The 17,377-nt window shown below is 47.9% G+C and overlaps 1 protein-coding gene and 2 pseudogenes across 2 annotated transcripts; 2 read left to right on the forward strand and 1 right to left on the reverse strand.

Annotated features, from left to right (window-relative positions):
• Positions 1-1,950: 1,950 nt before the first annotated feature.
• Positions 1,951-6,363, reverse strand: LOC149995248 (sialic acid-binding Ig-like lectin 5). Of its 2 annotated transcripts, XM_090260283.1 has the most exons (9): positions 6,294-6,363; positions 5,854-6,216; positions 5,353-5,631; positions 5,065-5,112; positions 4,581-4,835; positions 4,202-4,498; positions 3,886-3,985; positions 3,018-3,099; positions 1,951-2,468 (listed from the first exon to the last, which is right to left on the reverse strand). In XM_090260283.1, the coding sequence occupies exons 1-9, from the start codon at positions 6,331-6,333 to the stop codon at positions 2,274-2,276; spliced, it is 1,659 nt and encodes a 552-aa protein (XP_090116409.1). In that variant the 5' UTR covers positions 6,334-6,363; the 3' UTR covers positions 1,951-2,273. The 2 variants fall into 2 exon arrangements, with proteins under 2 accessions (XP_090116409.1, XP_090116411.1); XM_090260285.1 differs by lacking the exon at positions 4,202-4,498.
• A 2,796-nt stretch (positions 6,364-9,159) lies between these two features.
• LOC149995249 (chromatin modification-related protein MEAF6 pseudogene) lies at positions 9,160-9,965 on the forward strand (annotated as a pseudogene).
• Positions 9,966-11,899: 1,934 nt separating this feature from the next.
• Positions 11,900-12,527, forward strand: LOC149995250 (large ribosomal subunit protein uL22 pseudogene; annotated as a pseudogene).
• Positions 12,528-17,377: the final 4,850 nt, after the last annotated feature.

Genomic DNA, 17,377 nt, shown 5'->3' on the forward strand with positions numbered 1-17,377 from the left:
CATGCTGTAATTGTCCACTTCTTTCCTCAAGAAAACTTTCAAAAGTTCAGGAAATAAGTCATTATGTATGGGTGCTTGTTTTGTGTCACTGGGGCACTCACCTAGGCCCATACTACTTGTGCCCACAGCACAGACATTTCCCCCACTGCAGTCAATTTTGTGGCTGGACCAGCTCTTGTGGTTTTTATTATGATTATAGGACACACTTCAGCAACAACCCTTAGAAACTTTGAAAAAAACGGATTTAGTAGCGTCATCTCCTCTTCTCTGCAGTTGTGTTTTCCATGGTTTCAGTTAACTGTGTTCAACCACAGTCTGTATGTACTAAATGGAAGTTTCCAGAACTTAATTACTCGTGTTTTAAATTTCTCCATGAGCTGAAAAGTATGATGAATCCTTTATGCCTCTGTCTGTCCTGCCAACATGAACCCTTTGACCAGTGTCTCCATTCTGTATACACTGCCCACTTGTTAGTCACTTAAGCTGACTAGGTTATCAGTTGGACTGTGGCAGTATCTGGGCACTTGTGTTCAAGTCACTTGTTTTTTTTTTTTTTCAAGTCACCTTTATAGTAGCCTCGTGTTATGTCACAATGCCTGTAACATTCACCTGCCTACATCTCATCACAGAGGCATTGTGACATCTTACAGCAGCAGCACAGGAAGAATGATAAGTAAAGGACAAGAAGATATTTTGAGAGATGGAGAGACCACATTCACAAAACCTTCATCACAGTATATTGTTATAATTCTTCTCTTTTGTTATTAGTCATTACTGTTAATCCCTAATTGTGCCTAATATATAAATTAAACTTTATCAGAGATGTGTGTAGAAAAAATCATGCGTGTATCAGATTCTGTACTATCTGCGGTTTCAAGTACACACTGTGGGTATTGGAACATCTCTTCCAAAGATAAGGGGGACTGATGTTTTCACAATCAAAAGTGGTTATTGATAGCAACTTAGGCTATACTACTGCTCTTGAATTTTAGGCTGATTTCGTTGTGGAGATTTCTTTAAATAGTAAATTATATCAACTATATAGAGGTTGAGAGTATGAGTTTTCAGTTCACCCTCTCAACCCAAGTCTGTCCAAGAACTCAGGTTTGAAGGACAGGTTGGTGTAGGTCAGATGAAAGCAAGGTGGTGTGGCCTCCAGGAGGGGGACCTCAAATTGCTAACATTTTTGTAGGAATCACCATAGAAGATTAAAGAACAAAGGCCCTGAGGACAAGGCTGGTGAGGACAGAGGTGCCAGGAGAAGATGCCTGTGATGTATTGTCTCAGGCCAGGGAGTCTGTAAGGGGTTTGTGTAGGAGAGGCAGCGTCAGGCCTCTGGCGTGTTCCGTTTTACCACGGAGGACTAACCCAGCCAGGAATCGGGAGGCCTGTGGGGGGCGCTGTCACACCGTCTGTAGTGCTGACAGCCCTACCGGAAATGCTCTATGGTCACAGCAGAGCTCTATGGTCATAACAGCCCCTCCCCTGAACTTCCTCTTCCGCTCCATAAAAAGGACTTCTTGCTGCTTTCTTGCCTAGAGTATGCACGTGGGTCACTGAAGCTGCATTGACTGTCTTACAGCCTTTTGTTTTCTCTGAAAAAAACCCTTTTCGGTGATGAAGTACCCAGTCAGCTCTTGTTCACAGGCGACAGGCTGTTGGAAAGATCCCAGTGGGAACGTTAATGGGATGGGGAAGGGGTCGAGAGTCTGGAGTTGCTGGGAGAATGGACAGGTCCCAGTGAGGAGAGATGGCTCCAGAGAAACTATAAGATACTGTATCATAAACTGAACGCCAGACTGATGGGCATATATTTCCCTGTGAAGAGTTCTGGGATGGAAATGACACCATCAATTTGTCACCATGTTTATTATGGTTGGCCACACCTGGCTGAAGGAGAACTTCACACCAGGACTTCTCTGGTCAAAAAAAGAGACAGGCAAGCCCTGGTCCTGTCTTGGTTCTTAATTTCTTTAATATTCACAGCCACTTAGAGTCGGATGTATAATTTGTGTTTAAGAATGGGAAATTGAGAAACAGAAAAGTGAAGTGAATTTGATGACAATGCTTTAAGAAGTGCTGAAGCCTGCACTTGAGCCCAAGTGTCTCCAATCTTGTTACCTTTCTTCTTCCTGCTCTGCGTGCTGACGCTCTTCCAGTGATTAATGTGAATATCTCACAAGGTCTCCTCATGCTTCACCAATTAGTCCCTGACTGCTTTCCCCCAGAGGGGTTGTGATGTCTCCATCCAAAACCGAGATCTGAGTGATGCCTCATTTGCTGGTCTTCTTGATCTCTGAGTACACGCAGGTGCTGGTGGCCTCCTTGTCCTGAGGCTCCGGCGGCTTCCTCTCGTGAAAAGTGAAGTTCACGTACTGGACGTCCTGCTCCTCTCTCGCTAGAGAGCCATCCTGTGGCAATGACAGTTGGTCTGGGGGTCTGTCTGGCCAGGGATTTTGCTGGGAACCCTGAGTAAAGGGGAGAGAAGAGAGTCAGAGAAGAATAAACAGACAAGGGGAAATCAGACTGATGGAAGTTCTTCATTGATCCTCTTACTCCACACGCACTTCTCATGAACGCAATGATTGGCTCATCACTTAAAAATATTGTAATACCACAAATGATTAGACCATATCGAGAGATCACTACTCACATTTCATCCTCACAGACACCAAGTATAAATGATACTCTTATTATTATTTCCATTTACAGATAGGGAAACTGAGGTTAGGAGAGCTGAAGTAACATGCCTGGAGTAGAGAGTAATAGTTTTGGAGAGACCATTCTGGCAGCCTGTCCCTGACATAGAGGTGAGGCAGGCTCAGTGGCGAGCAGGGCTGGGGCAGGAGGCTGACCCTGGGCTGCAGGAGATGAAGGAAAAGTCAACTCCCAGCTGTCTGTCCAGCTGACCACAGAGTGAGATTAGGGAAATGCTGGGAAGCACAGTCTGGACTCGCTGAATAAATATGCCCAGGACCCCTCCCTACATTGCAGGAGAAGACATCCTCATCACTCACCCAGGTGGCTCCAGCCATGACAGGGCCTTCATCGTTCATTCCCTTTGGTCTCCCGGCTGCTTGCTTCCTGTGGGCTTTCACTCTAAGGGAAGAAGCCAGAAGCCACAGTGGCTCAGTCTCAGGAGGGCAGGCTTCCCCCACTCCCTGGTAACAAAACTGAGCATCCAAACCCTGGAACGAGACTCAGAGAACCTCCTGACATGCAAGTGAGTGCTCCGTCCCCTGGATGACTAGATTTTTGGCCAACACTAAACTTACATCACGATAGGCCCCTATACAGGGAGAAACTGATTCACGAGTGATCATAACAGTGTTGTTGAGGACCACCCCAAAGTAGAATCAACCCAAGTGTCCTCCTATGAATGAAGAGACAGACAAAATGTGCCCCATCCATACCATGGAATCTTATTTGGGAATAAAAAGGAATAAAATAATGACATATGAACCTTGAAAAAATTATGCTATGTGAAAAGAAGAGTCATTCACAAAAGACAATGTACATAGGATTCTATTTATATGAAATGTCAAGAATAGGCAAATCTAGAGACACAGGAAATACATTAGTGGCTGCCTGGGGCTGGAGGAAGGATGAAGGCAAAATGACAAGTGATTTTTTTTTCATTTTGTGCTAATGAAAATATCTAAAAATTGATTGTGATGGTAGGTGCAGAACTCTGTGACTAAACTAAAAGTTATTGAATTGTACACTTTATGTCTACCAGAGTTTTGTTTCAGTAAAGCTGCTTCCTCATCCTGCCCCCAAAAGAGATTCCTTTGTATGTCCTCAGTTCTGCCTTTCTAGATTCAGGGGCCTCCACCTTTACCCCCTAGAACACAGCTCCCTGTACGTCCCGGGACGCAGGCTCACATGCGAAAGGACATGAGACACAGACACAGCGACAGCAGGGCCAGGGCACCAGCACCTCCAAGAGCCGCAGGAACCGCTCCCGACACGGATGCCGACTGCCCTGCAGAGAAAAGGGGCGTGAGCCCACGCACTCATGGTACTCAATGTCTTGTCTTCCCACCTCCTTGCAGAACTGGTTGTAGGTGCTGTTCCGAAACTAAATGGAGGGTCTCATCATAGCAATCATGTCCTTCCCGCCGCAGCCCCTCTCCCCGGTACCAGCTCCTCTCTGATCCCACCCTCTCTCCCTAAGCCTCTGTCCCCAGCAGGCCCCGACCTGGCAGCGGCGACAGCAGCAGGACAGAGGCGCTCTGAGCCCCGTGGACGTTCCCGGCCTCGCAGCTGAGTCGGAGGCCGGCGCCGAGCCCCGTGCGGAGGCTCAGGGCGCTGTGGACCCAGGGCCCGGCTGAGCGGGAAGTGACCGTGTAGGAGCCGTCGCTGGGGGTCCCCTCCAGCAGCCCCTCCCCCAGCCGCCAGCGCAGCGAGGGGCCCGGCTGGGCTCGGGAGGAGCAGTTGCAGCGCAGACCCTCGTCCTCCTCCCAGGAGCAGGCGGGTCCCAGCAGCTGTGGGGGGTCTGCGGGGAGCAAGGAGAAGGTCAGCGGAGCCCCTGCCTGCCGGGACCCAGGACACCTGCCCCCAGGGGTCCCCACACTCACAGACCACAGAGAGGTTTACAGAGACACTTTGGGAGCCCAGCGGGTGCCGAGCGCGGCAGGTGAGCTCTCCTTCGTCCCCCGAGCCCACGTGAGGCAGCTCCAGGATCGCGGTGCTGGAGATGGGGGTGGCGTTCAGGGCTGGGGGACCCCGGAACCAGCTCAGCACTGCAGGGGGGTTGCTGTCAGCCACACAGAGCAGCCGCAGCGCCTCGCCCTCCAGGATGGGAAGGGATGTGGTTTGCAGGATCTTGAGGGCTGGGGGAGAGAAGTGCAGGGAGAGAGAGAGAGAGAGAGAGAGAAGAGAGAAGAGAAAACACAGGAGCAGGTGCCCGCACACAAGAAGTAAGGGAATAGGAAGAGTATTGATTTTCATCCTTGCCTCTCCTGTATCTGATTGTATTTGTAGTCTGTTCCCACCCCACCTCGAACTAGGTGGTGTCCCAGGGTTCAGATTCCAGCCCCAGAGATTGAGGTTCTTTCTTACCTGTGACATTTCTGAAGGACATGCCTATGGTGAGTTTCTGTGGGGCGTCTGGGACAGAAAGACATGACCCGGCTTCAGAGGGGAGGAGCTGAGGGAAGTCATCCCAACCCAAGGAGGAGCAGTGGGAACCAAGAAGGAGGGATAGCTGTCCTCTGGCCCCCTCCCCGCCTGCACTCAGATCCGTGCATGGGTGTTCTCAGGGAGCTCAGCCTCCTGTGCAGACAACACTCACACACACACAGGGAAAGCCACTGCCCCCAGGGAACCAGCCATCCCTTCAAAACTCACAGAAGACATTGAGCCAGATGGTTTTTTGCGTGGTCAGCCCAGATCCTGCAAGCTTCACCAGACAGGTGATTTTGGTTCCATGGTCCTGGGACCTCGGGGTGAAGGTGAGCACGGGGAAATAAAGGGTCTTGGAATTCAGAGAGCGCAGAGCATCCCCCACCCAGGAGAAGCTGAGAGGACGTCCCCCTTCGCAGGACCCTGGCAGGCTGCAGGTCAGCTGCGTGCGGCGGCCGGACTCCAGGGGCTCCGGAATGAGGATGTCAGGTTTCTGTGTGAGGTCTGCGGAGGAGAGAGGGGGTGTGTGGGACCTGAGGTTGGAAGGGGGAGCCTGACTGTGACCCTGCCTGAGACCCGGGCCTCAGGACCTGAGCTCACCCTGGTTCCTGTGTCTCTTTCAACCACCCTGTCCCCAAGACCTGAATCAAGTTGTGTCCCAGCATCCTGTTCTATTTCTAAGCAGGGTCCCATACCTCAGCGTCCTCTCCTGGGACCATGGTGTACCTGTCACATGCAAATTCAGCCCCTTATCCTGGTAAGTGTATTTCACATCATTTCCTCTCCCCAGATGGAAGATGTAGGTTCCTGCGTCGTTCTTCCTGGTGTCTCTGATGCTCAGGGAACAGTTATTGGTCTTGGTATCCGCAAGGAGGAATCTAGCCTTGGTGTCTTCCTTCACTTTTCCCTTTGGGTCATTTGTGGCCACAATCTCCCAGTCATGTATGGAGTACCCACGCCGGTACCAGTAGGCGTAGCGTTGGCTAGAGGGAGACCACAAACTCCAAGAGTAGGAGAAGGAGCAGGGCACATGGACACACAGACCCTCCTGCACTCGGATCTCATACCCTCGCTGCTGCTGCAGGGACCCTGGGGGGACACAGACACTGACCATCAGCTCCTGTCCCTCCCCCACCTGCCCAGCCACCCTCTCATGGTCCACTCACCTCCCCACAGCAGAGGCAGCAGCAGCAGCAGGGGCACCATGTCTGCTTCTCACAGCACAGAGTGGGTCCCGGTCCCCGTGTCAGGGAGGGAAGTGCACAGCTGTGTGATGGGGCCCAGACCACCCCAACAGGAAGCCATGGGTGACAGACCCTGGCCAGGCCTGGAGGGGGAACTTGGGCTCCACAGGCCATGGGATGCGGTGGGTGCTGAGAAATCACCCTGCCTCATCTCCCCTAACCCGACCATGCAGGTACCTATACCGAGGCCCCCAGTGGTTTGAGAGGCTTGTTCAGATGTGGATCTGAAAGTGATCGTCTTGTAGATGATGTTTCAGTTGAGAAGGAGGTCACCCAGGGGTCATTGTGTTCAGAGCTGGTCCTGGTGACTTAAGGGAACCCTCCAACAGGAACACCTGAAAGTTCTGGGAAAGGCTGAGTTGAAATTTTAGTTAGAGCACCAATTGATGAAAGAGGGGAAGGAATTTAAACCCGACTCCCGTGGAGGGTGGAACCCTGGGGAAAGCTAAGCATTAAAGCCCTTTGCTCTGAGGGTTTTGGGGACATGGGCTACACATGGTCCTCTCAAGCATCTGAGGGTCTGTGGGCAGCAAGGGCACGCAGACCCCCCAAAACAGGACATGTGCAGAGATATCTCACCCCTTTCAGCAGGGACCCCAGAGGCTGGCCCTCAGCACAGCAGCGAATTCGCCAACTTTAAGATCATAGACCTCCACCCTCAGGGCCCCTCCCGCGCTGGGTCCCTTTCCAAAGCCCCAGCAAGGGCCCCAGGGACGTGTGGAAATAACCTGCAATCCTGCTGCTCTTTTAAGAAAGAACAGCACTTAACCCTTTTCCCAAATATGACAGTGATGTGAACCAGTTCACACATGCTAGTAACAAGTTGTGTGATTGAAAATGTTTCTTGAACTGTACAGGAGGAAAAAAAAATGTCAATCATGCGCACGGGACAAAAATACTGAATTCTCTTTCTTTTCTCTGTAACAGAGGCCCCCAACTTCTTTGACACCAAGTACTGATTTCAAGGAAGACGATTTCTCCACTGTCTGGGGGTGGGGGAGGGCTTTATATTCCGCCACCAGATACAGCGTAATTGTCACGTGCCCCTCACTGATAAGGTTTTGATACGAGTCTGCAAGCCCTTGATGGGTTATGGTCTCCGTGCAGTCCGACCTCTCTGCTGAGGATCATCTGTGTTTGCAGCCGCTCCCCGGCGCCAGCATCGCCGCCTCGGCTGCACCTCAGGTCACCGGGCGTTAGATCCTCGTAGGGAGCGCGCGACCTAGGTCCCTCGTGCGCAGTTCACAGTAGGGTTCGTGCTCCTGTGAGAGTCTAATGCCCCGCTGATCGGACAGGAGGCGGAGCTCAGGCGGTTGTAAGTGCAAATGAAGCTTCGCTCACCCACCGCTAACCTCCTGCTGTGCGTCCCAGTCTGTGGCAGTGGGATTGGGGATCCCTGATCTATGTTATATAAATATAAATTATAACAATAATACTACCCTGGCTGGTTTGGCTCAGTGGATTGAGCGTCGGCCTGCGAGCTAAGTGTCGCTGGTTCGATCTTCCAGTCAGGGCACATCAGAGAAGGAAAACTCTGACTCCAAAAAACCTCCGCTGCCTTGCGGCATACCTCTTCAGGGGAAAGGCTAAGGGAGTAAACCCCGACAGAAAATCCAGAGCCGGGGTCCCTAAGGCGGTTTGACGTTGTAGTCAACACCGGCAACTCCTGCGGCGCACCTGAAGCCAAGCTGTATCGACTCCGTCTTTCCCTTGGACCCTTCAGCTGCGAAGAGAGGGGGGGTCTGCTGCATGGGCAACAGCAGACCCTCCATATCACCCTGCCCAGGCTCTGTAGCTTCAGCGTCATCGCAAGATGTCGATTCAACACGGGAGGAGACAGATACCGTGTCACTCCCGAGTCGGACTGCACAGCCATTCTCGGCAGTGCAGATAGACTCTTAAGAAGCTACACCATCGTCTCTCGAGACGGACGGCTGCCGACCCGATAACAATAATACTTACTAATATTATATTAATATTTATTACTATATGGCATAATTATTCTCCTCTTAAGTGGCAATCGAAGACTATCAGTCAAAAACTGTTAAGAACATGTGTCATGCAGGTGTGCCAGACGGGAATGCCATTTTACTAATGAAAATAGTCCGTCATATTTCTGAATTGTCTTATATTTTGGTTTTCAGCATTTTAGCTTTTCTTACTTCATGTGATGTGTTTTCTCATTTCAGAAAAATTCATATGTGCCACATGTTGGTTTTTGTGGAATCTGTGATGTCAACATTAGTCTAAATATGAGGCTCCACAAAACCTGGATCTGCCCCTCAATGGGGAGCAGGTGAACCAGAGGTAGCCAGCCCTACCCCAGCCACCCCAAACTCCTCACGGGTTGCTAATAAGATTGACTGTGCAAGCAAAGGACTAAAGGAAGCAGGATTTTCATGGTTGTGCCCCCACAGTTCACACCCCCGAGTGATCTAGCAAATCTCAAGCTGGAATCATAAAAAAGACAAGAAATAATGTTGGCAAGGATGTTCAGAAAAAGGAACTGTCATGCACTGTTGCTGAGAATCTAAATTGGGGATCACTATGTAAATCAGACTGGCACTTCCTCAAAAATTAAAAATAGAGCTGCCAGAGAATGCAGTAATTCTGGGTATTTATTTGGAGGAAATAAAAACACTAACTTGAAAAGACATACTCACCACTGTGTTCACTGTAGCATCACTTACAACAGCCAAGGTGTGGAAGGAATCTAAGTGCCCCGCAATAATGAATGGGTGGCCCCCCAGCCCGGTGCCGGTGTTGCCCGCCTCAGCCCAGTGTGGCGATGTATAAGGAGACCCCGCTGTCCCAGAACCCGGACACCCCGTGGGAGCTGGTGAAGCTCTTGAACTAGAAGCAGGAGCTGGCGGCTGCACTGGCAAACTTGGAGAGACAGATGTATGCTTTTGAAGGAAGCCGCCTGGAAGACACTCAGATGTATGGCAAAAGCATTCGTGGCTGGGATAGGTATCTGACCAACCAAAAAAAAAGAAAAAACTCCAATAGCCAAAACGGCTGAAGGAACCAGAAGGGGAAGGGCGCTGAGCGGCTCTGCAGTAAATCCTGTTACTTCTGCAGCTGCAGCAGGTGCATTGGCAGGAGTTCAGGACCAGCTCGCTGAACAGAGGGAGCCGGGACGTGGGACGGAAAGTGATACCTCTCCAGACGTCCACCTCCAGGAAAATGAGCCCAACCAGGAGGACCCCAGGGATCTGGTTGGATCTGTGCAGGCAGTGAAACCTCAGATGTTGCATCTTCTACTTCCTCAGGGAGTCATCACAGCAGCCACAAAAAACGGAAGAATAAAATCTGGCACCGATATGTATGTCAGGTTAGGCTGGGAAGTTTTTTACAAGACAGAAAAACATGATTGAGGATTGATCAGAAGTTAAACAAAGAAAGAAAACAAACCACGAGCTGAGCACTAGAAGATTCATTAGTACAGAAGCTTCCAGGCTGCAAAGCCCTGCTTCCCTCCTGTGACCTCACACAGACAAACATCCCTTATCTGAGTGCGTGACCATCCATCCACCTCTGCTTTCCCAGACCCAGTGCCTGTCACTCGGAGCACTTTCTTCTGAGATGTGGTGACAGACAATTCATTTCCGTACGACCACATTGGGTCGTTTACTTTGTGTCATGTTTAGTAACAGAACTGCAGGAAGACCATGACATGGTTATGATCCGAGCAGGATGCTAACTGAACCTCTCCCTTCTTGGAACTAATACACCGCACCCCCCCAAACTGGCTGGCATCAGCTTCATCTGTGATACCCATCGACAAATAGTCTCTGCTTTTGTTCTATGCTGATAGTAGAGCTGTGACCACATTTCAGAGGGAGGCTGTAAATACCAGGCTTTTTCTTATTTTGTTTGTGTTTCATTCTTTTTCTATCGTTCTGACCGTATTCCTTTCTTTTGGGACTTTTGTAATGACTTTGTACAGCTCATACGTTCCTGCTCACATATCTAATAATTTGTTATCAGTATTTTTAGAGTGAAAGTACTCTGGTTTACCATAAATAAAATGGGGAACTTGGCTCTTTGGTTTTGTGCAGGGGAAAGGTAAAGAGTGTTTATTTAATAATTACCCTAAATCCTTCTCAACTGGAAGCAGTTTTCATGTTCAAGGAAAAAGAAAAGCTGAAAAACCTAAGTTTTAAGCAGTCCTTTTAAAATAGATTTCTGTGTAAATAAAAGATCATAGGGCTTGACTTCTCATGCTTTACTTTTAAACCTAAAAAAAAAAAAAAAGGTGAAGAATATGTGGCATATATACAATGGAATATTATTCTGCCACAAAAAAGGAAATCCTGCATTTGCAACAACATGGATGGACCCTGAGGGCATTATGCTAAGTGAAGTAAGTCAGACAGAGAAATACAAATACCATATGATCTCACGTGTATGTGGAAATTTTTTTTGGGGGTGGGCAGCCTCCCTGGGTTTGTTTCTGTGTATTAAGCAGAGATGCTTTTATCCCTGTCTTAGTATTGTGGTCTATTTACAAAAGACACCTGTAAATTGTGTGGGGCGGAGCCTCAGGTAATTGCCAGGGCAGGGCCACCTGAAAATTTTTTAAAAAATCAAAATCATAGATAGGGAGAATAGATTGATGGTTGCCAGAGGCAGAGGGTGGGGTGTGAGTAAAATGGTGAGGGTGGTCACAGGCACAAACTTCTAGTTATAAAATAGTGAAATCATGAGAGCATAATGTACAGCAGGGTGACTGTGGTCAAAAATAGTGGGTATTAATACATTAACTATAATATTAGAGTTAATAATACTGCATGGTGTATTAGAAAATTGCTAAGAGAGCACACTTAAAAGGTCTCACCACAAGAAAATAGTGTGTAACTTTATGTGGTGATGGATGTTAACAAGACATATTGTGATCTGCACTTTACAATCAAATCATTAATTTGGACACTTGAAAGCAACATAATATTATATGTAAATTGTATCTCAATTATATATAACTTTCAAAACTCAGACTGTGTACTTGGATTAGATCTGAAGGTTCATGTCTTTCAGGCAGAGTCCCACTTTCTGCTCCATTTGTGTCCAACATTGGCATAACACATTCCTTACATTAAATTCCTACTGGTGAAATACATAGTGGGGCTTCTGTGTTCCTGACTGGCCTCTGAGTATTCAATTAGCATGGATGGAACTAGATAGTATTATGCTAAGAGAAATAAGCCAAGTGGTGAAAGACAAATTCCATATGACCTCATATGTAAGTGGAACCTAATGAACAAAACAGATGAGAAAATAGAACCAATGTCATGGAAATAAGGAACAGACAGTGATCAGAGGGGAGGCAGGAGAGGGAAAATGGGAGAAAGAAGGGGAGCATCTAGTCAAGGATCAAGTATAAATGATCCGTGGATAGGAACAACAGGGAGAGGATTGACTGTGGGAGTGGGTGTGGGTGTGGCAGGAGAGAGCAATGGGGGAAAAACTGGGTCAACTGTAATTGAACAACAATAAAATAAAATAAATGAAAAAAGTGATAGGCTCTTCCTCTTCCAGAAAGTGACCAGAGGTGACCTCTGAAAATGGTTCGCTATTCGCTTGACCCAGAAAACCCCACGAAGTCATGCAAATCGAGAGGTTTGAATCTTCATGTTCACTTTAAGAACACACGTGAAACTGCCCAAGCCATCAAGGGTATGCACATTCGGAAGGCCACCAAGTATCTGAAAGATGTCACTTTAAAGAAGCAGTGTGTCCCCTTCCGTCGATACAATGGGGGAGTTGGTAGGTGTGCCCAGGCCAAACAGTGGGGCTGGACACAGGGTCGATGGCCCAAAAAGAGTGCTGAGTTTTTGCTGCACATGCTGAAAAACGCAGAGAGTAATGCTGAACTTAAGGGTTTAGATGTGGATTCTCTGGTCATCAAGCACATCCAGGTGAACAAAGCTCCCAAGATGTGATGCAGAACTTACAGAGCTCACGGGCGGATTAATCCGTACATGAGCTCTCCCTGCCACATTGAGATGATCCTCACTGAAAAGGAGCAGATCGTTCCTAAACCAGAAGAGGAGGTGGCACAGAAGAAAAAGATATCCCAGAAGAAACTGAAGAAACAAAAGCTTATGGCCCGGGAGTAAATTCAGCATAAAATAAATACTAATAAAAGTAAAAAAAAAAAAAAAGAGATAAAACAATGAGTAGTGGGTTATTTCAAATGCCTTCATGATAAAATGCACTGTCAACTAGGAATAAAGGCAAATTTCCTTAATGGGATAGGGGATGACTTCAGCAAACATCACACCTAATGCAGTAGCATCAGGTCATAGTCTACAAAGGAAACAAGAAGTAAAAGCTATGAAAATGGAAAAGAAAACAAAGCTTTCTTAGTTCGTCAATGATTGAATATATAGAAAAATCCACAAGTATGTGCAGATACATCTGGGGCTTTACTAAGAGAGTTTATCAAGGTTGCTAGAGACAAAAGCAGATTACAGAAATCAAGTGCATTCCTATACCACAGCAATACCAAAGACGGATGTTATACAAGATGCCATTGATGATAGCATCAAAAATCATGGTACGCCTCGAAGAGAGATATTCAGGTATGTACATGACAAAAATATGTTATGTGCTTTTTCAATGGAAAAATGATAAATCTGCATAAAAGGACATAAAGATGTAAATAAATGCAAAAATACATATGTTTATGGATATGAAAACAATATTGTATAAAAGTCTATTTCACCCAAATTAGCCTGCAGAATTAAAGCAAATGTCACCATATCTTCCAGTTGATTTTGTGAAACTTGGTACTTCTGTTGTAAAATGTATATTAAAGTAAAATCTTCCAAATGTAGAAAAAACAATCATGAAGAACAATGTATGGACATGGTCACATGGCATCCAGGTGAAGGAGTGTCACGCATGGACTTTGTCATCAACACGATCAAGTAAATAGATGCTGGAAGAGGGACTTGCATTGTCAAATTGGAATATGTGAAATAAAGAACCATGCAGGATACAATGACTGGTACCAGACTACCCCTCCAGTTGTGAAAAACTGTCAAACCATATGTAACACGTGAGACAATTCACTCCACCTTGCTCCATGTGCAGCTCACCTTCACAATCACTGAACCCTGATGACCAAAACCAACATCAAGCCCACCACCAGCCACCTGGCTGTGTCCCAACAGAGGCAGTGGCCACAAAGAGGCAACAGCTTCCCCCTGGAAATTTCTGTGAGCTTCCCCTTCGGACTCCCATGTTGGTGATGGATATCTTGGCTTCTCACATCCTGGGCCAGCTCTCTCATGTCCACCCACACCCGTGCCTCAGGGGAGTTGCTTCATGATGCTCCCTTTTCCCCTCTTGCTCCCTCCAGAACATCACTTCCTGGCTCCTGGCATAATGTGTAAGGACTGGGTTTTCTACTAAATCCCTTCTCCTCATTATTCACCTGGTAGCTGTTTCCCTGGCCACATCCTGCCTGATGCAGCTATGACCCATGATACAGACCGCGTTAGATCTGGGCAGTATTCTCTTCCTCCAGATACATTTACTGTTGCCTGTAGCAGGTGGGTCGCGGCAATCCGGTCAAGGGTTGAGGAAATTCAAAATTGACTTCAGTCCCTAAGGGATCTCATCTCTCTCCAGTCCACCCTCAACTTTAGGGTCCCAACCACAGTATGCAATGTTTGCCAGTGCCCCCTCTTTGGCAAGACCGCTTTCCTGGCCCCACGAGACTTGTGAATGGTCTATTTAGGTCTCAGTGAGTGCTCAGAATCAGCAGTCAATACGCGGGAAAAGTGGCTCCAAACACTCTGCTTATAGCTTTCACTTCCTGATTCTTCCATCTTCACTATATAAATTCTCTTTTCATTAACTCCAAACCTTTAACAGATTTAATCCATGTTACATGGTGTTTTAAAAAAATGTTTCTAGTAGAAAGATTTGAAATAACATGGCAAGCCACTGTCCGAATCATGTCACCTGAACTGGAATATCTATCTTCTCAATATTCTTCTCTGCTCTGAGTGCCTTTTCCCCTGAAGTTCTGTGGTGCCACCACTGAGGGGCTTCCCCACAAGCCTGTCTCTCCCAGGACCAGCTGGCCTGTCCCCAACGAATGAGTCACAGCAGAGATTGCTTGCTCTATGCCCTCCCTGCTCTGTGTCCCACACACCCCATCCCCATGTCCTCTTCTACAGCCCACCCCAGTGAGGACCTGTTGTACCCAGAGAGTTAGGGTGTCCCCATGTCTACATGTGGGCACCCCTCATGCGTGGGGGCAATTGCTGGTCTGGGTGAGTGCAGAGGAGGGCCTTGCCCTGGCCGTCTACTTACACAATTGAGACTGTTCTGTGTGGTCACTGGAGCCCCCAGGTGAGCACGGCTCTTTCCCAGAACCAGCAGCATAAACAAGAGCTGAATTGAGCTGGGGTCCTGGGTGGAGAAGGTCCAAGGATGCACAGGCCTTTCTGCATCACAAGAGGTGTGTTGGTGGAGGGAGACTCAGGGTGAAATGTTGCCAGTGAAGGTTGAATGTCATACTCCCAACCAGGCGCCATTTTTCAGATCCCAGCGTCCCCAGAAGGTGAAGGTCAGGTCTCTGAGTCAGCACGAGAAAAGAGACCAAGACACCACTAAGAAACATATGACACCTGGAGGGCTTTTCATGTCACAGTATCTCCTAAACAGTCTTCATTCCCTAAGGAACAGTGTCCAGCTCTCCCCATCTAGGTACCTCTGTTCCTCAGGGTACGGTCATAGGTGGAGTTTCCCCAAAACGTGGAGTATGCCCAAGAGTGTTGGTCATCTCCTTCAGCTTTTGACCAGGTCCCTTTGGGCATAGGAGGACCATGGTATATGTTGGCCTCTTCCTTAAGTGAGAAGATGTAGGCTATTCTAGAGTAAAGCTGCAGGTTTGAGGATGAGAGAAGGTCAGAGCACAAGGACCTACAAGCACTTTGTCCTCACCATGTCCCCCATCCTCATACCTGCAGATCCTGCCCCGAGGCTTCTCTAAGTTGTTCCCAATAAATAGGGAAGATGGTGTCCCACAGCCCTCTTATCCCACATACACACAGCAGGGAGAGTGGCAACAGCCTGACCTTAGAGGGGGCAAGGCTGGGACACCAGACAGCACCAGATCAGTCCCTGCTCTCCGGGAAGCAGTAGATAAGTACACTCTTTTTAGAGGGGTCTCTTCCAAACCCGCCCTCTCTCAAAAGCTTCCCTTCTCCCCAGTAAAAAATAGGGAAGGGAAGGCAGAGCCAGAGCTCCTCTCACTGTAGATCTGGTGACAACCTGTCAGGATGGCCCCTTTCCATCCCACCTCCATCATGTCACCTGTCCCAAGTGGTCATCCCCACCCCCTTCAGAGAACAGACATATAGAGGTCTCTCTCTGCTCTCAGAATTTTCAAAACATTTCTCTCAGCAAAGGAGGGTCTAGGGGCCAGGATCTACTTGAAACCTAATCTATGTCCGTCCTGGTCCTCAGCCCAGGCCTGGTCACACAAAAAACCTCCAGAAGGGAGGGCTGATCTCACACTCATGGCAAGGGGTCCCTCGGGGTCAGAGGCTAGGACTGAGAAGGACAGCCCTGACACCAGTTCCAGGAGTGAGTGTGTTGGTGGCTTCCTGCTGGCAGTTTGAGGTTAGAAAGCCACTGGACTGGAGCGTGGCTGTTAGCTCATTCTCAGCGTTCCCATGAATCCTGCATTCACTCCTTCTAACTTGTATAAAGTTCCTCCAGCCACAAAAGGCCTCCCCTCTTTAGGGTATCTATTGAATCTCCCTCTCCTGACCACCCTTCCATTTGCCCCTGGCCTTGCCTGGCTTTCCCTGCCCTTCATGACAATTCTCTTCATGCTGCGTTCCCCCGAGGCCTCAGAATCCTTTCCCCAATCTGACTGTTTACCCTTCATGTGGGACCAGTTGAAACTCAGGATGTGTTTGTGTGACCTACCAGCTCCAAACACGTCTCACCTGGTCTTCTGATGCCTCGTTTCTTCAGGTGAGCTGAATCAGCACTGGGCCTACTGCCACGCACAGAAAAGGATCACAGATCATGGTTCTGTTCTCCAGGGCTCCGTCCGTGACAGTACAAGGAAGGGATGAAAAGCAAGACAAAACGTCAGTCCACTGTTGTGAGGAAAGAAAGTGAAGGGAGGAAAGGCAGGAGGCTGGCACATGTTTTCTGGAGAGGGTGACAGTAGAATCAGCCCTGAGGGGCAAAGAACCCTGGGGCCTCTGAGGCATGCATTGTGTCTCTGGAGCTAAGGCTCCTCTTCCCTAGGATGCGGGGGCATTCAGGGGGAAACTGAGACAGGAGTTTGGGTGCACCTCTGTCCTGTAGGACAGAATGTCACCAGGTCCAGGCTCTGCCTATAGGGGACGCACCACCCACCATGCCAGACCCAGGAGCTCGTTAAGGAAGGGTTGCCGCTGTCCGTGGTCCTGGAACACAGTTCAGAGGCACAAGGGCTGAGCCTCAGGTAAGCAGGGCACCTAAGTCAGGGCTGCTTCGGAAAGGCTGGGTCTCTCTTGATAAGGAGAGGCAGGCGTATGCGTGGCAGTGGGCTGGGTTCGTGCTTCTGCTTTTTCTCTCACACTTCTGATATGTCCTCCTTCTATTTCATAATGTTACTATTCCTTCAAATTTTTCTGCAAAATGTGACCATTGGAACATAAAACATTTCCTGGCTCAAATAGTTTTACATGTATTGGTTATGAAAAATATAGTTATAGTTCATATTGTGTAAACCTTATATATTTTTATAGTTTCTATTATGTAAATCTGACTTATAAACATTATAATTAATATGTAACTAATTATTATCATTAATAGTATGCTGCAATTCATCATATTGTATTTTATATAATGTAAAAATATAGGTTTATAAATATACTCAATGTATAATGCGATACCTCATTAATATAGTTTATATTATATAAATATATACTGATAAGTTTATTATGTGATCATATCTCAAGTTAAGATATAGAACAAGAAGGCTC

Source organism: Furipterus horrens, unplaced genomic scaffold (assembly GCF_987537825.1).
Source record: "Furipterus horrens unplaced genomic scaffold, mFurHor1.1.pri manual_scaffold_13, whole genome shotgun sequence".
Lineage (NCBI taxonomy): Eukaryota > Metazoa > Chordata > Mammalia > Chiroptera > Furipteridae > Furipterus > Furipterus horrens.

What these genes read in the sequence shown, in the direction of transcription:
- LOC149995248 (XM_090260283.1), bottom strand. Translation starts at nt 6,333, where the DNA reads ATGGTGCCCCTGCTGCTGCTGCTGCCTCTGCTGTGGGGAG. An exon ending in GTCCTTCAGAAATGTCACAG is followed by an intron (nt 4,836 to 5,064) that starts GTAAGAAAGAAC and finishes TCTCTCCCCCAG; the next exon opens with CCCTCAAGATCCTGCAAACC. An exon ending in TGTAAACCTCTCTGTGGTCT is followed by an intron (nt 4,499 to 4,580) that starts GTGAGTGTGGGG and finishes TGCTCCCCGCAG; the next exon opens with ACCCCCCACAGCTGCTGGGA.